This window comes from Melopsittacus undulatus, chromosome 13, assembly GCF_012275295.1.
Source record: "Melopsittacus undulatus isolate bMelUnd1 chromosome 13, bMelUnd1.mat.Z, whole genome shotgun sequence".
Taxonomy (NCBI): Eukaryota; Metazoa; Chordata; class Aves; order Psittaciformes; family Psittaculidae; genus Melopsittacus; species Melopsittacus undulatus.
The window spans coordinates 10,110,833-10,125,223 of NC_047539.1; the positions used below are offsets into that span (position 1 = coordinate 10,110,833).

Below are 14,391 nucleotides of genomic sequence, written 5' to 3' on the forward strand. Positions count from 1 at the left end.
CCTCCATTATTCAATGGAACTGCTCTGTATTTTAGTACTGAAGGATCACTCTGTGTGCCCTCCTTCCTTCCAAAGCACAAGCTCTGCTTCCCACACTGATCTTCATTGCTTCAGGACTAGTGTGGATCCAACCAGGAAAATCCTGTTTGCTGAACTCCTGCAAACACCCAAACGTGCCAGAGCTTTACCAAAGCTTTGGTTTACCCGTACCAGGCATCTCCTGCCATGTGCCTTCACAAGACAGGCTGCTATGCAGTGAGTTTTGCCAACAAGCAAAACTTCCCAATCTAGGATGGTTTTCTGGCCACAGGGAATTTCTTCATAGAAGCACAGAATCCCAGCCTGGTTTGGGTTGGAAGGGACCTTAAAGCTCCTCCAGCTCCAACCCCTGCCCCGGGCAGGGACCCCTTCCACTGGAGCAGCTGCTCCAAGCCCCTGTGTCCAACCTGGCCTTGAGCACTGCCAGGGATGGGGCAGCCACAGCTTCTCTGGGCACCCTGTGCCAGCGCCTCAGTACCCTCACAGGGAAGACTTGATCCATTCTACTGCAGTAGGTGCTGCCATGTAACAGTGCTGACAAAACCCCTCATCCATGGGAAACAATTTAATGCCTCCTGCTCCATTTGTGGGTTCCTCTAGTACTAAATTCTAGACTTCAGGGGCTCCACATCATCTCTTTGCTCAGCTCAATGGGACCCTTGCCCATGACTACAGTCCCCAGGTGCTGCAGTGACTGTGCCAGGTCACTGCTCTGGCCTGGCAGGTGTTGGAAAAGAGGATAAATCGACCACTTTCAGGCTAGATGCCACAGGGGGTGAGCAGCCACATCCGCACCCAGCACAGGGGATTCCAACAGAAACATGGAGCAGCAGGTTTAGTACTTGAAAAGTTTATTTCCTCAAATGAGCACCACCACATATTGTAAATATGACAAACAATAGCCTCCCTCTAATACTGAAGAACTATGTACAAGGTACAAACACATGAAAAGGGGAAACCCAACTCTTTGAAAACAAACGGTTGCATTTATTACTGAAGCAAATGACCTGAAAGAATATGCAAAAAAACCCAAAACCAACCAAAAAATGAAAATCAAAGAAATAAAATTATACACAATCTGTAAACACAAGAACATCCATAGACAGGCTGGTATTGGAAATATTGTCCTTTAGCTTTGTCAGTGGGGAAAGCATTCCCATTTCCTTATGAAAAACAAACCAAAGGATACACACAGTTCGGAACTATGAGAATAGCTTATTTGTGGTTGTACCTTACACAATGCCATTCTGCTTGCGTTTAAATATGTTGGTTTCTTGTTTCTGAACTCGAGATGATTTTGTTTCCCCTCTTTTTGAACAGGATCCTGCAAAACCTCCAGCTAAAACAATTCTTTCTGAACATTCCATTTCTGAGCCTCTCACCCGGTGAGAAGAGCTGCTTCCCACTGAGCTGAGCTCTGGATCTCACCAACCTCTTTACCCAACCGGGTTTTGGGTGTCATCTCTTCATCCAAGAACTGGTGCACATGAAGCATGATGCTCCTCCCGAAACAAGGAGGTGCAGTGAAATGCATGATTAGCACTCTCACACACCAGTTGGAAACCCGCAGACAGAGAAGGTTCTTGCTTGATCATCACAACAACAGATGTCATTGCTTTCTTTCCTGTATCTTCTTAAATCATGTGCACCAAACCCAGAGAATTGAGGAGCGTGCAACAAGAGTCACTCAGCACTGAAACCAGCTCCTTGCTCAGCAAAACACAGTTCAGTGGCTTGTGCTGTTGGTCCACTTTGGGATAAACAAGAGACCCAATGAATTAAAAACAAAGAAGGGGGAGATGGAGGGAAGTTAAAGACAGAAAGGAAAACAAAACAAACTCCCCTTTCTTGCCAGAGGTAAACTTTTACTCTAGTCTGGGATGTAGCAGCCTGGTTTAAAGTAAAACAAAAAACCAAACCCCAAACAAACAACAAACCAACAACAAGGAAAGAATCCAAGAGGAAACCAGGACCCACGTCCAAAGACTGAACTTTTAGGTTAAAAACAATGAGTACTTAAAAATCTCCACCCTCCATCCCTGCTGCCCCCAAGCAACTGGAACAGTGATTCAGAGGCTGCAGCTTACACTCAAGCCTGGTTTCTAAGCCTTGGTATCTACTTCACTCCAGCCAATACTGGTGCAAGAGAAAATCTGAGGCCTGCATCCTATAAACCAGGTCTCCTGCTCAAGAAAGCCGTGCCCAGATGGAGCCTTCCTGGGAGCTGGGAGGTGACACAGGGCTCAGGCTGCCGGAACTCCAGACACTGGAGCATTCCCCAGTGCCTGCAGCTACCTCCCATCCCACACATCAGTTCCTGCCCTCACCCAGCCATTGCCTGCACTGGAGACCAATTCTGCCAGATGGAAGCAGGAATGGCTCTCCTCTCCTGCCACCTCCAGAGGAAAAATGGATCGACTGAAGAGGACAACGTGTAGTATGATTTTTTGTTTCCCTTTAAACATGTTTTCCAACAAATACAGAAGGAAACAGTATCATGTATAAACAACAGAAAAGTGCTCTCAGGGAGGGACTCTGAGAAAACAGCACCAAATATATTATTTTTTTAAATTAAATATTATTTACAAAAGTGTATTTCACAAGATAATGGTTCTGGTTTTCCTGCTTTTTATATATTATTATCTGAATATTTATTCCAGGGGTCAGGATTTCACACCAGATAATCCACCACAGCAAAACAATTTAACACCTACTCAAGTCTGAGCTTTGGGGTGGATGGGGACATGTAAACTCAAGGGTCCATGCAGCTTGCCAGAGACGAGGCTGCCACATAAAATAAAAGCAAATCTCACTGCTGCTCATGTGTTCTTGAGGATATCACCCATGGGAAGCAGCATCATGGGCACTTGGTGCTCTCCATTCAGGCACTGCCTGCCCAAGGAGGCAGCTTCCAATGGGCCACATCTCCAGCTTGGAAGCAATGGTCCCACCTTGCCCACCCCAGATAGTAGCAAACAGGCTCCAGGCAAGCCACAGGGCCACAGGGATGCAGATAGCGAGGTTCTTGAGGTTCTTTGGTTATGCTCTGAATAGATCACTCTACCAGTCATCAGCTGAGCCCGCGCAGACTGTGGCAGCTACCAGCACACAGATCTGATCATCCTGTCTGGTCAGCAGCTCCCAATACTGCCACGTGTCTTAATACAGCAAGTAACAAATGAGTTAGCAGCGGATTAAAAAATACTTCATATTCAATGGACACATAGAAGAGAAGCCAATGAGCTTCACAAGCCTGTTTTTCCTTATCTCCCTGTACAGTGTATGAAAGTCACTCTATCCATAAGTACCTGGGTGCACTGGGGATGTTCACAGACACAGCCCCTATCAGGGCTTGAGGACAGATTCTTAGTGAATGTGAACCTGTGGATGCTGATGTGACAAAACTAATTAAAACCAGATTAAGATCTTGCCGCATTCAAGCTTAGACTGGTTGCCACTGAAAGTGTAACCCCTCTGAACAGTTAAAACCAGCCTGATTTGATGGATCACCATCCTTTCTTGTCCCAGTTACACGGATAAAAACATCTACATCTGGTACCTCTCTGTAGTAACTGTTCTTTCTCAGAGCAGTCCTCTGGACAGGCCTACCTTTTATATCTCTTTTTTATACTCAATCAATCTAAATACCAACATAAAACCTGAGCCCCTGTGTGTTCTTCTCAACCTCAACTTAATGATTTGGGGTTATCCCTTACTTCTCCCAGCTCCAACCAGACCCATTTGAAGGCTACTTCTCTGGGGAGACCAGAAGAGACCTTCAAAGAACACAAATTACTTCCCACTAGTCAGATCTCAATAGATTGTCCTGGATCACCAACCACAGGACAGGAAAATGGGATCAGGTCAGTGCCAAAGTCAACACGACAGAGGGTACTGCAAAACTGCTGACTGCTGTTAGATTTTCATCACTGAAGACAATGTGGATGATGGAAGCAGAGACCATCAGAAACAAAAGCTGAAGTGACTGTTATACACTGCCAGCAGAAAGGGTGAAGGCAGAAGCTACCTCCTAACAGGCTAGCCACAAACTGAGCCAAGCCCATCCCCTGCAGGCGCTGTGGCCAGCTTCCATCTCACTTCTCTCTCCAAGGCTGGAAAGAAAGTTGTGCAAGAGAAAAATTGGTCTTTGCTTAGATGGGCCATCAGGTTTGGGCTTCAGCACAAAGACCCAACACAAGTTCCACCCTGATCCCCAGGCAGCAGCTCTGCTCACATCCCCTTCATTTAACAGCAAATGACTTTCTCAGCACCAGCCCTCCATCCTGCTGCCCCCAGCCGAGTGAGTCTCCTGGGGTGGGGGCAAGTGGGAACAGATTACAGCTCCAAAGCTTCAGTTTCATAAGGAGTTACACAGCCCTGCACAATACTCTTTCCTTCTGGATTAAGAAAGATTTCTCCCAATGGATTAACCTACTTGAAAAAATTCCACAAACAAAAAGAAAATTCACTCAGAGAGACAAAACTAACTCAGTTAAAGTGTTTAGTTATGCACCAGATACTGGCTGGACTGTTGCAGAGCAAACTTCACACTGTCATTGATGTCTAACACAGCTCCCCTCTCACACACACACTGCCCCTTCCCCACTGACCACCTCAGGAAGGTCCACAGTAAGTAAAATGAAAACATTAAAACGGGAAGGACTCGCCCCTTGCAGTTGTGATGCCACATTTACCCCTTCCCTTTGAATTCCAAGGCATAGACAATTCCAGGGGTTAAATTTCTTCTTTTCTTTCCCATTCCTACTGTGCCTGCAACAGGCTTCTGGGAGTGGGAAAAGGGAGGAAGGTTTCGGGGAGGATATCTCATGGCTTGAAATATCCACCTGTGCAACACTGCTACAGCCACCAGGCTCCTCTGCTCCTTCTGCCCCACACTCACACCAGTTCTTTGCCAGGCTCCAAGAGTGGAGCTGATGGCTGTGGCCTTGGATTTAGGATAAAGATTCTGTAACAGCATTTTCCTACTTGCATTAACGAAGGATTGGTAAAAGACCCCCAGGGATGCCCAGTGGAGGCCAGGAAATCAAAAAGTACCCTGTGTTACTAAGTTTGTCCCCATCCTCCTCTACGTGATTTCCTCTTTCTTGCCTAACACATGCTGGTTTTCCCCCCATCATACCTTCTAAGCTGCAGCTCCAGCCCCCTTGTGCCTTAAGTGGTTTTCTCCTCTTCTCTGAAGGGTCAAGAGTCAGGATTTGGTTTTGCCAGCAGTGAGGACGCTCCCCACAGCTGTGTTCTGTTGGGATGTTTGGCCTACCTACCCTGAACCAGCGAGAGAAACAGGAGGCAGGGGATCTCTCCAGCCTTCACGTCCTCCCCCCAAGAAGACAAGTTCATAAATGGCAAACAAAACACAGATTTGCGATCAGCTTGCGGGGGGAACTGCTCATGACTTGTGCTCAGCCAGCACAGACTGAAGCTCCACCGACAGAGCAGCAGTTTCACCATTTGGAGAGAACGCAGCCGTGAGGTATTTTTCTGTCCATTCAGACAAGCAGATAGTTTCAAGCCTTGGTTAACCAGGACTTAAAGGAGAAGTACAGCTTCAACTTCTGATGACTTCCCTTTGGGCCCATTCCCCACCCCCTATCACCTTCTCCTGCCCAAAACTCGGGTCTTCCTCTCGCACCGAGACCTTCTGATAAAATGCCACCACAGAGCCAACTTCAGTTTGTACTCAAACACTCATCAACATGGAATGGCTGTTGGGCATTCGGTGCATTCTCTTAGCCAACGCCAGAACAGAGAGAGAAGCAGCCAGGGTCAACTCACAAACAGATACAAAGCAAAGAGACAGAGAGACAGAAATTTAGAGGCCAGTCACCAATAAAGATGGAGAAGGGTGTGAAGATGCTCCCAAACTGCAGAGCCTCTAAATGCATGGAACCAAGCGTTCAGTCACTCTCTCACTCTTGGATATAATGTTCGGTTGGATGGCATTCTCTTACACTCTGGTAGGGCTGGGCTCTTCCCATTCAATCCCAGCCATTATCCTTGATCATGTGAGCTAGTTCAATGATGTATTTGCCTTCTTTATACTTCTGGCTGCTTTCAAAAGCGTGTTCCTAAAAACAAAAGGAGAAAGAATGAGATCAAGATGATATTTGAAGGTAAATGCACAGTTACAGATCAGATCCAGGAATGCTGGTACAGTCTTAGCCTTGTCTACAGAGTAAAATGCTCAAACTGCAGGTCCTCCTGTTGGCTTTCAGGAGAAGTATGCTGGAAGAATCTTAAATCCTGCTTCTAGGCATCTTTACAGACTGGAAAAAGGAACAATCACCACCATGTAAATGTGCAGCCTCCTGTAGGCCAATGTCAACTGCTCCTTGAGCTATGATTTAGGAATCATCAGTGATAAAACCTACCCCCCTCTGAGATGAAAAACTCCAGGTGGAAACTTCATGTGGAAATGGAGCAATTGGGCACCAAGTGACAAGGACTCACCCTACGCAGATGCATGCTTGCAGGAACACACAATGCTTCACCACTGCACAACTGCAGAAGTGAAAAGTTCTGTAGGACCTCCAGCTGGGAGGAACTCCCATTACTGAGGCTGCATCCTCAAAAGCAGTTCAGCTCTGCTCAGGTGTTCTGTAATGCACCTGGGAAAACACCACTGGAGGCTTGGGCTTACTGCTATGTTTACAACATATATTGTTTTACAGTAACCTCAGTTTTGTACTTAGTGTCCTTTTCCATTTGTGAGATCCATGCTGTGGTTCTGCATGGATTCCTAACGCATCAATTATTGATGCTTTACTTTTTATAGCCTTTCAATTGATTTATTAAAGAGTATCTCTGTACAGAGGCCAGAGAGAATAAAGCATATTTCTGTCTATGCTGTGTTTAGACACTGGTCAAAATGTTTTGACAAACAACTTTGCTGTGTGCCTCCTGAAGCAGAAATTAGACTGTAGCATAAGCCTTTATTTGAAGGTAACTGAATTTATGAAGAGCAAGAGACAGCAAATAAACAGGCTCGTGTTCAATAAACTCATGAGCAACATTTCCAGTGGGAAGGACACAGGATTAACAATATATGGATCATCCTATTATTCTGATATTGTCTGGGAAAAAAGACAAGATGAACCACATGACTGACTGATGTTATCCTCACATTTATATTAAGTATCACTAAGGGACACCCACCAAAATCAGGCCCAGTGTATATTCTTAGTAAGAAACATACATTAGCCACACAAAGAGCTCCTGCTCTGAATGAATGCAACAAACACAAGATAGGAGAGAAAAGAAATACAGGAAGGAAAAAAGATGAGGCTACAGACCAGAACCTGCATTTCTGGTTCCCAAGCTAATGGTTTTCCCATGAGACCATATTACAAGACACACACCTTCAGGAAGGGCTGGAGCAAAGGTGTCCACAGGAAAAATTAGAGTGATACTCACATATTTCCAACCCAGTGTGGTTTTGCAGTTTTCACAGTAAATATCTGCAACCGCATGTAATCCTGTTAGTAACACCCGCTCCTCTGCAGGGCCACAACCCACATTAACTCTGTGGAAAAAGGAGAGATGCTCCCTATTAGTGTGCCTTTGCACATCAAAATGCTGCACTGAATTGATAGCAATTTTAATGCAGTATTTGAAAACATAAGCCGGAGGTTCAGGATACTGAGCACCAAAATGAAGATCTTTTGCATTTTCAGAATAGAATGAAAACGGTGAAATAAATCTTTTATTCATCTGAAAGTTCTATAAAGCTCTGAAAAGAACATTAATAACATTCTAGTAAATTGCACTAATTATGCATTTGGGAAAGATTTTCATTTTCAAATTGAGAAAATGCTACTTTTACTTTCCCAAATGGAAAACCGAAAACTGGAACTGAAATCAGCAGTTCTCAAAGGCATCCCAGCAGTGATCTCATCAAAACTATTTTCAGTTATTGGGAAAATGACACTTGGTCTTTATGCTAGCTCTAAAAAGTAAGTTCAGATTTAGATACAATTTATTCTCTACATTTATTTTGCCCAACTACATTCTCTGAGAGGAGAATGACTCATGCATTAGCTCTTATTTCTCAACCTGATGATGACAAAACCACCTTTTCCTAGCTGCTTATCTGAAACCTCAACATGAAATGAAATATGAATCAGTGTTATTTCCTGCCTCTTTCTCCACTCTTTTTCAGCAAGCTCCCAAGGCTTAAGCAGAGGTTTTCTAGAGGAAGACTATCCTTTTGTTTTCTTCTTCACAAGGGTTTTCTTAAACCTGTCCTTAGAGACGTTGAGGTGACACGTACAAAGTTCTACTCACACTGAATTGAAGAGGTATGCTCGTCCTTGGCTTCCTTGAAAGGACTGAAAGGCAAGAAAACAAAATTTAGTTGGCTGATTGATGGAAGAAAGGCTAAACCAGGACCTGCCCTAAGTGGCTTCATTAATGGTAGTTGTAGCAACTGCTAGCCAGGGCCTGAGAAACACACATTGTTAGAGTCTTCGAGAGGGAAAAAGCACAAAGCAAAGTGTCAGGAGGAGATGAGCACTGATGAACAGAGGTCTTGTCCTGCAGTCAGGAAGAGAGCATCTGCCTTCAATTCTAATGCCTGCCCATTTCACAGGGCATGCTGGCAGTCCAGTGGGAACTTCACCTGGTACTACCAGCATTTCCAATGGACTTTTCAAGAGTTAAGCTGTTTTCTCTCTTATATCCCAGCAATGTCTATTATCACCCGTTCAGTTCTGTTTATGAATTTCACACTACTGCCTCACCCCTCCCTAGCACAGCCTTGCTGCCAGATACTGATTTGGATCTCTTTTTTAAACCAAGGTGCTCGCAGAGGCTTGCTGCTGCACTGCCACAGTTTGGAAACACTGCTGCTGCATATGACAGCATGTGAACTCCCGTTAGGAAGACTGCACAGATGGATGCTGAACCAAATTGATTGTGACCTATTTGTGCAAGGTGCTGTGAACACAAATACAACCTCTACTCTAGCAATTTTACAAAAGACCTTAAGCTTGCTGAGATGTCTGCAAGCCTTCATATACCCACTGATGCCAGGGAGATCTTCAAGAGTGGATCCAAACATACAGTGAGACACAATTGCATAGAGATGAACGTGGACAACAGAGAACCACACAGCAACACAACTACACCAGATAATTACAAGTCATGGCACATCCTCTTTGCCACACGTTTCCTCAGGATCTTATAGCATCACCATGAAAAGGCAGCACTTCAAAGACCAGGGGAACACCAGCCTGGCAGGACACTTCCAAGAGCCAGAAGGCTCCATTGTGTCACATCTGTAACATTACCCCGTCAAGGTGCCTTACTTACAGGAGCTGGCTCACACATAGCAAGTGCTACCTGCACTGTTTATGTGCTCTGACAAGCATGCACTGAATGAAACATTTGGTGCTTCTGAGCAAGGAGCTGGGAAAGTCAAGGAGCAGTTTTTCTGGACCACTTCATCATTTACCTTGCACCTTACCAGGAACCTCAGAATATTTAATGATCTTCTTAAAACCTCTGTTTCTACAGATGAGTGATGATTTCAGGCTAAACACTCTTCAAAGGGGGGAGACAGAGTTTTGAAAGACTAGATAAACATTCAAGGTTTTACCTTTACCTCCCTGGACCACTAACACTAGTCATTTATTTAGTTAAAGGCAACCTAAACCTGGGGCAACACAAATGTGTTCCCCCCACAGCACATGAAGCAGTATCTGTGGTGTCCCTGCCCCTCCCAAGCCATCTCATTCCGTCAGCCCTATGGATTCACCCCTACACAGCCTCACAGAGAAGCAAAGTCAAAGTCATGCCTGGGAGCCAGCAAGCCTGTCAGTGATCTGGACCCCAGTTCTTATGCCCACATACATCTGCACTCATCAGCTGCTTCCTCCACACTGGGAAGGCTGCTGTGTGTTCCAGCTGTGGTTCTAATGCCTAAAGCTGGGGTACCAACCCATTAGCTCCAGCAAGCATTTCCTGGGCTAACAGCCTGTAAGATGTTCTCTCCATCATGAGCAATGCTCATGTGAAAGGCAGAGATGGAAAATTTGCTCACCAGCAGGAGAGAACAGAATACACGAAAGGTGTGACTTAAAACTGCTCTGACAGCGGGGCAAGTACAGCCTGTCATAGCATTTACCCTGGTGCCCTTCTTGGTGTCAAGGTACTCTCCAGAAGTGGCAAAGGCCCACTGGAAGATCCCAAATTGCAAGAACACATGCAAAAAGCTCCCTAGCACATAGCAAAGGCACCTCTGGCAAACGCAATACCAAGGGGCGTGCAGGCAGGGAGCCACAGCCAGCAATGAAAGCTGCCTGTGAGGTCTGAATGGCAGCAAGGGTTCTGCCAGCTATAAAGTCACTGCCTGGCAAAAATCTTGCCTCACTCCTGGAGGAACAACTATTCTTCAGAGGAATCTGAAGCTCAGCAATTAGTTGCCACCCAGGGCACAGAACAGGCACTGTGGATTCAGAGAGGATGCCTGAGGCACTTGGCTATCTCTTTTACTCAGACAAAAGCAGTGCCCTGAGGAATGCCTATTTTCTTGGGAAGGAATTAAACAAGACACATGACTCAAGTATGTTTGTATAATTGCATTTATTAGAGAAGCTTCTTTTAATCCTTCTGCAGCACTCAAGTTCTTTATTATTGTTATTGTCAGCTGGCTGATACCCCACATGCCAACTAGGTCTAGCCTGTTACAAAACACACACTGCATTGTTTCAGCATCCTGTGTGGTAAAGTAGGAACTGACACAAAGCCAATGCCTCCCCAGGACAGAAAAGGAGTCCAAGCCAGACCCAAGCAATGCTCTACCTTATTACAGCAAACAGCAGGAGCATCAGCTATCCGTGCTGCAGAAGAGATACAAGCCTGGTAGGATGGACTGCTGATGGGGGACAGCGATGAAGAAGAAGTTCCCACAGCAACATGTATGCCATCAAAGCAAAATGAAAGCAGATGAAGCTTGTTACCCATCCAGTCCTTCACAGTAAATACTTTTCCATAAACACCAAAGTGACTAAGTTTGCCAATAACAACAACCACGGGAGCAAAGCTTTTATTGGTACAGAAATAGGATTTTCCATTACTGCTGTACAAAGGCCTGTCTTTAATAAACAACAAAACCAAACCCATCAGCTTTGTGTTTGTGGCTCACTGGACACTATTCCAGCTCCCCACCCCAGGGACAGCAGCATCCTTTCAGAGGTGCCCTTCCTTCCAGCTCAAGCCAGTGTTTTCAGATATCTAAGGGTGGTCACTGCAAAAAAATCACATTCATTCTCTCCTGCCCAAGCAGAACTTCTCACTGCTCAGCTCTCAGTGCTGCTGCCTGCCTGAATATTCACCCTCCAGCTAGCTAAGGATTTGGCAAATCATACAAGAAAAGTGAGAGAAGTTTGGCAACCACCTCAAGCTCTCCAGTGCAGCTGCTCTGCACAAGGCTGAACTGTGCCTTTCTGAAGGTAGCACAGGCAGGTTTTATCTGGGTGTTGTAACCTCAGCGTTTTCTGGAGATGCTCCTTTCCTTCTGGCACTCCACAAAGTTTGGCACATGCTGCAATGGGCACTATGAAATCAGAAGAAACAGGTGCATTTGTACACAAACAGATCTCCTTTTCATTGGTTTTGTTGGTGTTTTATTAAGAATCAAGCAGAGATTTCCACAACACACTGGGTTTTCACTGAACAGTGACAGCAGTAAGACCTACTTTCTATGCTATGCATTTTCCGAATGTAGATTTTCTTAACCCACATTCAAAGGTGTATCTCACAGGCATGTTTATAAATCCAGACCTCTTATTCTCTAGAACAGCAGCTCCTGGCATCACTTTCCAGATGAAAGAAATGGAAAGGATTTTGTTGTTGTTGTTTCCCACTGAAAGCCCAAGCACATAGTTTTCTCTGCACTGCTAATGCTCAGTGTCTGGCTGGAAACACATCTGTATATGCCAGCAACAAAACTCTCCCTCCCCATCCTCCCAGCTCTCTAAAATACAATACAGGCTTTTGAGATGTGCAATGTACAACGGCTTATTCCTCCTGACTACTCTGCTCAGCATGGAGGTATCTAAAAGCTGCAGGGCCTAAGGAGTGCTGATTTGAGCACCCAGGTGGGAAACCACAAGCCTGGAGTCAGCTATTTGGCTGCAGATCCTTGCCTGCCAAGCTGTCTTCTCGTTACAGCAGAAGCTTCATGTTAAGATGCCTTTGGCAGCTGCTCTGGTTTCAGAAGTTCCTATCACCCAATTTACACTCATTGTGGCCTCCTCAGCTGTGCTGATTCCAAATTAATCCGAGAAATCCTTATTTTTAAAAACAAATACTTTGGCAGGGGGTGGGTGGGTTTGAGGGAAATAGCTTTTCCTTCTTGTACCATATCATGGATCCAGTTTAAAGGGCAATCACACAGACTACTTAATAATCACAGTATGGGGGCAGACACAAGTCATTCAGAGTACCAAGTTCTCAAGCTAAATTTGCTGGCAAAGATGCACAGTGCAGAGCTGCAGCTCTAGTGAGAGCCAGTCTGCAGGATAGGGGGTTTGCGTTTCACAGACGCTGTTAAACCAGATCTGCTGCAGAAGGAAGTGCAACATGCAGCCAGCATCTGAGAAGTGTCAGCATCTTTGTGACGGTCACATTCTGCTCACTAGAGATGGACTCAGCCTGCAAGACTCAAAGCTGAATCCTTATATATTCAACAACCTTGACCTTGGGAGCTGTCGTGTTGGTTTGGTCATTATGTTATATTCTGGCCTCAATCCTAAATACTGAATCTATCACTCTGTTTGCTCTGAGCAAGACATGTGACTCCTTCAGAGCCTTCTTCAGCGAAGCAACAACATGCAGGCAACCACACATGCGTGCAGGGAAGGGGCTATGCCCCTCCTCCATCACTCCAGCCTGCTTCACATCCCGCCTGCCTTCCCACCACCATCAGACCTTTGCACTTCCACATTCCCCTTACTGGGGACTGCTGAAGACACAGAAGGAAAATGTCACATTCAAACAGTGCAGGGAAAGGCACAGATTCTGAATATGCTCCAAACACACCTACACACCATACCCCCTTTTCCTAGCACCTACAGCTTCTCATTCACTGTGCAGCCCACTCAGCGGTTCCGAACGCTGAACGGATGACAGGATTAATACCCCAAGTCTTTGTGACGGCACTCGACAATAGGCTAAACACAAAAAGAGCTGGCTGGAATCATCTGGAAAGATAGGAAGCAGTTGCCAGGACTAAATGGCCACATACTGATACTTACTCTCTGCAGAGTGCAGCAGAGAAAGCCCCCACTTACCTAGGTCCAGCTGGCAGCCTTTTAACAAACCAACATAACAAAAATGAAAAGGCAACTGGTCCCAAAGAGCTTCAAGAGGACAAAGGAAGAGAGTGTGCCACTTCATACTACACTCTTGAAAGCTACAACTAATACTCACTGCAAGGACACAAACAGGAACAGAGGACCCAAAGCTACCACTGGAGATCAACAGCAATGGGCACATCCCAGGCAATGCGAAGCGGTAGCATGAGGAGGAGCCAAGTGACCACAGCCACTGGACTCCTCGGAAAAAGGGCATGTTTTCTGGGCCTGCCATGTCCCCACTGGCACAAAGCAATTCAGTGAGTAAGAGAAACAGTATTAAAACCCCCCAGGTTGAAGAGGCACCGAAATCTGTGTCAGAGAGCTCGATCTGTTTGGAAATAGCTCTGTTATCCCTTATTTCCCACTTACACGTACAACTTTTGTTACTACAGTCATTGGCACAACACTGATTATTCTTGCCACTGATTTAACCCTTAAACATCTAAAGATGAGATGTCCTCATAAGATACCATTTGAACTGGGAGAGGAGACCTTTGAAGTATGATCAAAGCATGATGTCAACTCCAGTGCACATGAGTTTGCACATAAAGATACACTACAAAACACAGGCTCTCCTCACACTCATCCCGTTCCCTCTAACACTTAATCCCAATTCCCTTCAGCTGCTATCCACCTATCAGGTGCCTTAATGGCACCTTTCAAGGCCTGTTAATTATGGCTATAATTATTACATTAAAAGATAAGGCCTACAATGAGTTTAGAGGAACCACTATGCCTGGTAACAGCACCATGTGTCTGATGACTCTACAGAGATTACTTGTGAGTCATTGAGCAGTGGGAATGAAGTTGGGAAAACAGAACTACAGAAATACCTGCTGTAGATTCGGGATCTGCCCTAGACAGCATGAGCCCCTTGAGCCATCTGCTTGCATCACATTCGTGTTTTCCCCAACGGAGCACGAGTTCAATTGCTTGCTCCCTGTATCCTCAAGTACTAGAAAGACCTCCTCAGGGT

The 14,391-nt window shown here is 45.5% G+C and overlaps 1 protein-coding gene across 2 annotated transcripts in view; it reads right to left on the reverse strand.

Annotated features, from left to right (window-relative positions):
* Positions 1 to 873: 873 nt before the first annotated feature.
* YPEL2 (yippee like 2) overlaps positions 874 to 14,391 on the reverse strand; it is a 38,266-nt gene continuing 24,748 nt past the window's right edge. Inside the window, exons 3-6 of one of the 2 annotated variants that reach the window (XM_034068734.1) lie at positions 8,341 to 8,384; positions 7,471 to 7,579; positions 6,009 to 6,125; positions 874 to 1,789 (exon numbers count right to left, since the gene is read on the reverse strand). In XM_034068734.1, the coding sequence (XP_033924625.1) occupies positions 6,036 to 6,125; positions 7,471 to 7,579; positions 8,341 to 8,384 (243 nt within the window). In that variant the 3' untranslated portion in view covers positions 874 to 1,789; positions 6,009 to 6,035. Of the gene's footprint in view, positions 6,126 to 7,470; positions 7,580 to 8,340; positions 8,385 to 14,391 lie in introns of both variants that reach the window. The other variant, XM_034068733.1, reaches the window with a different exon arrangement.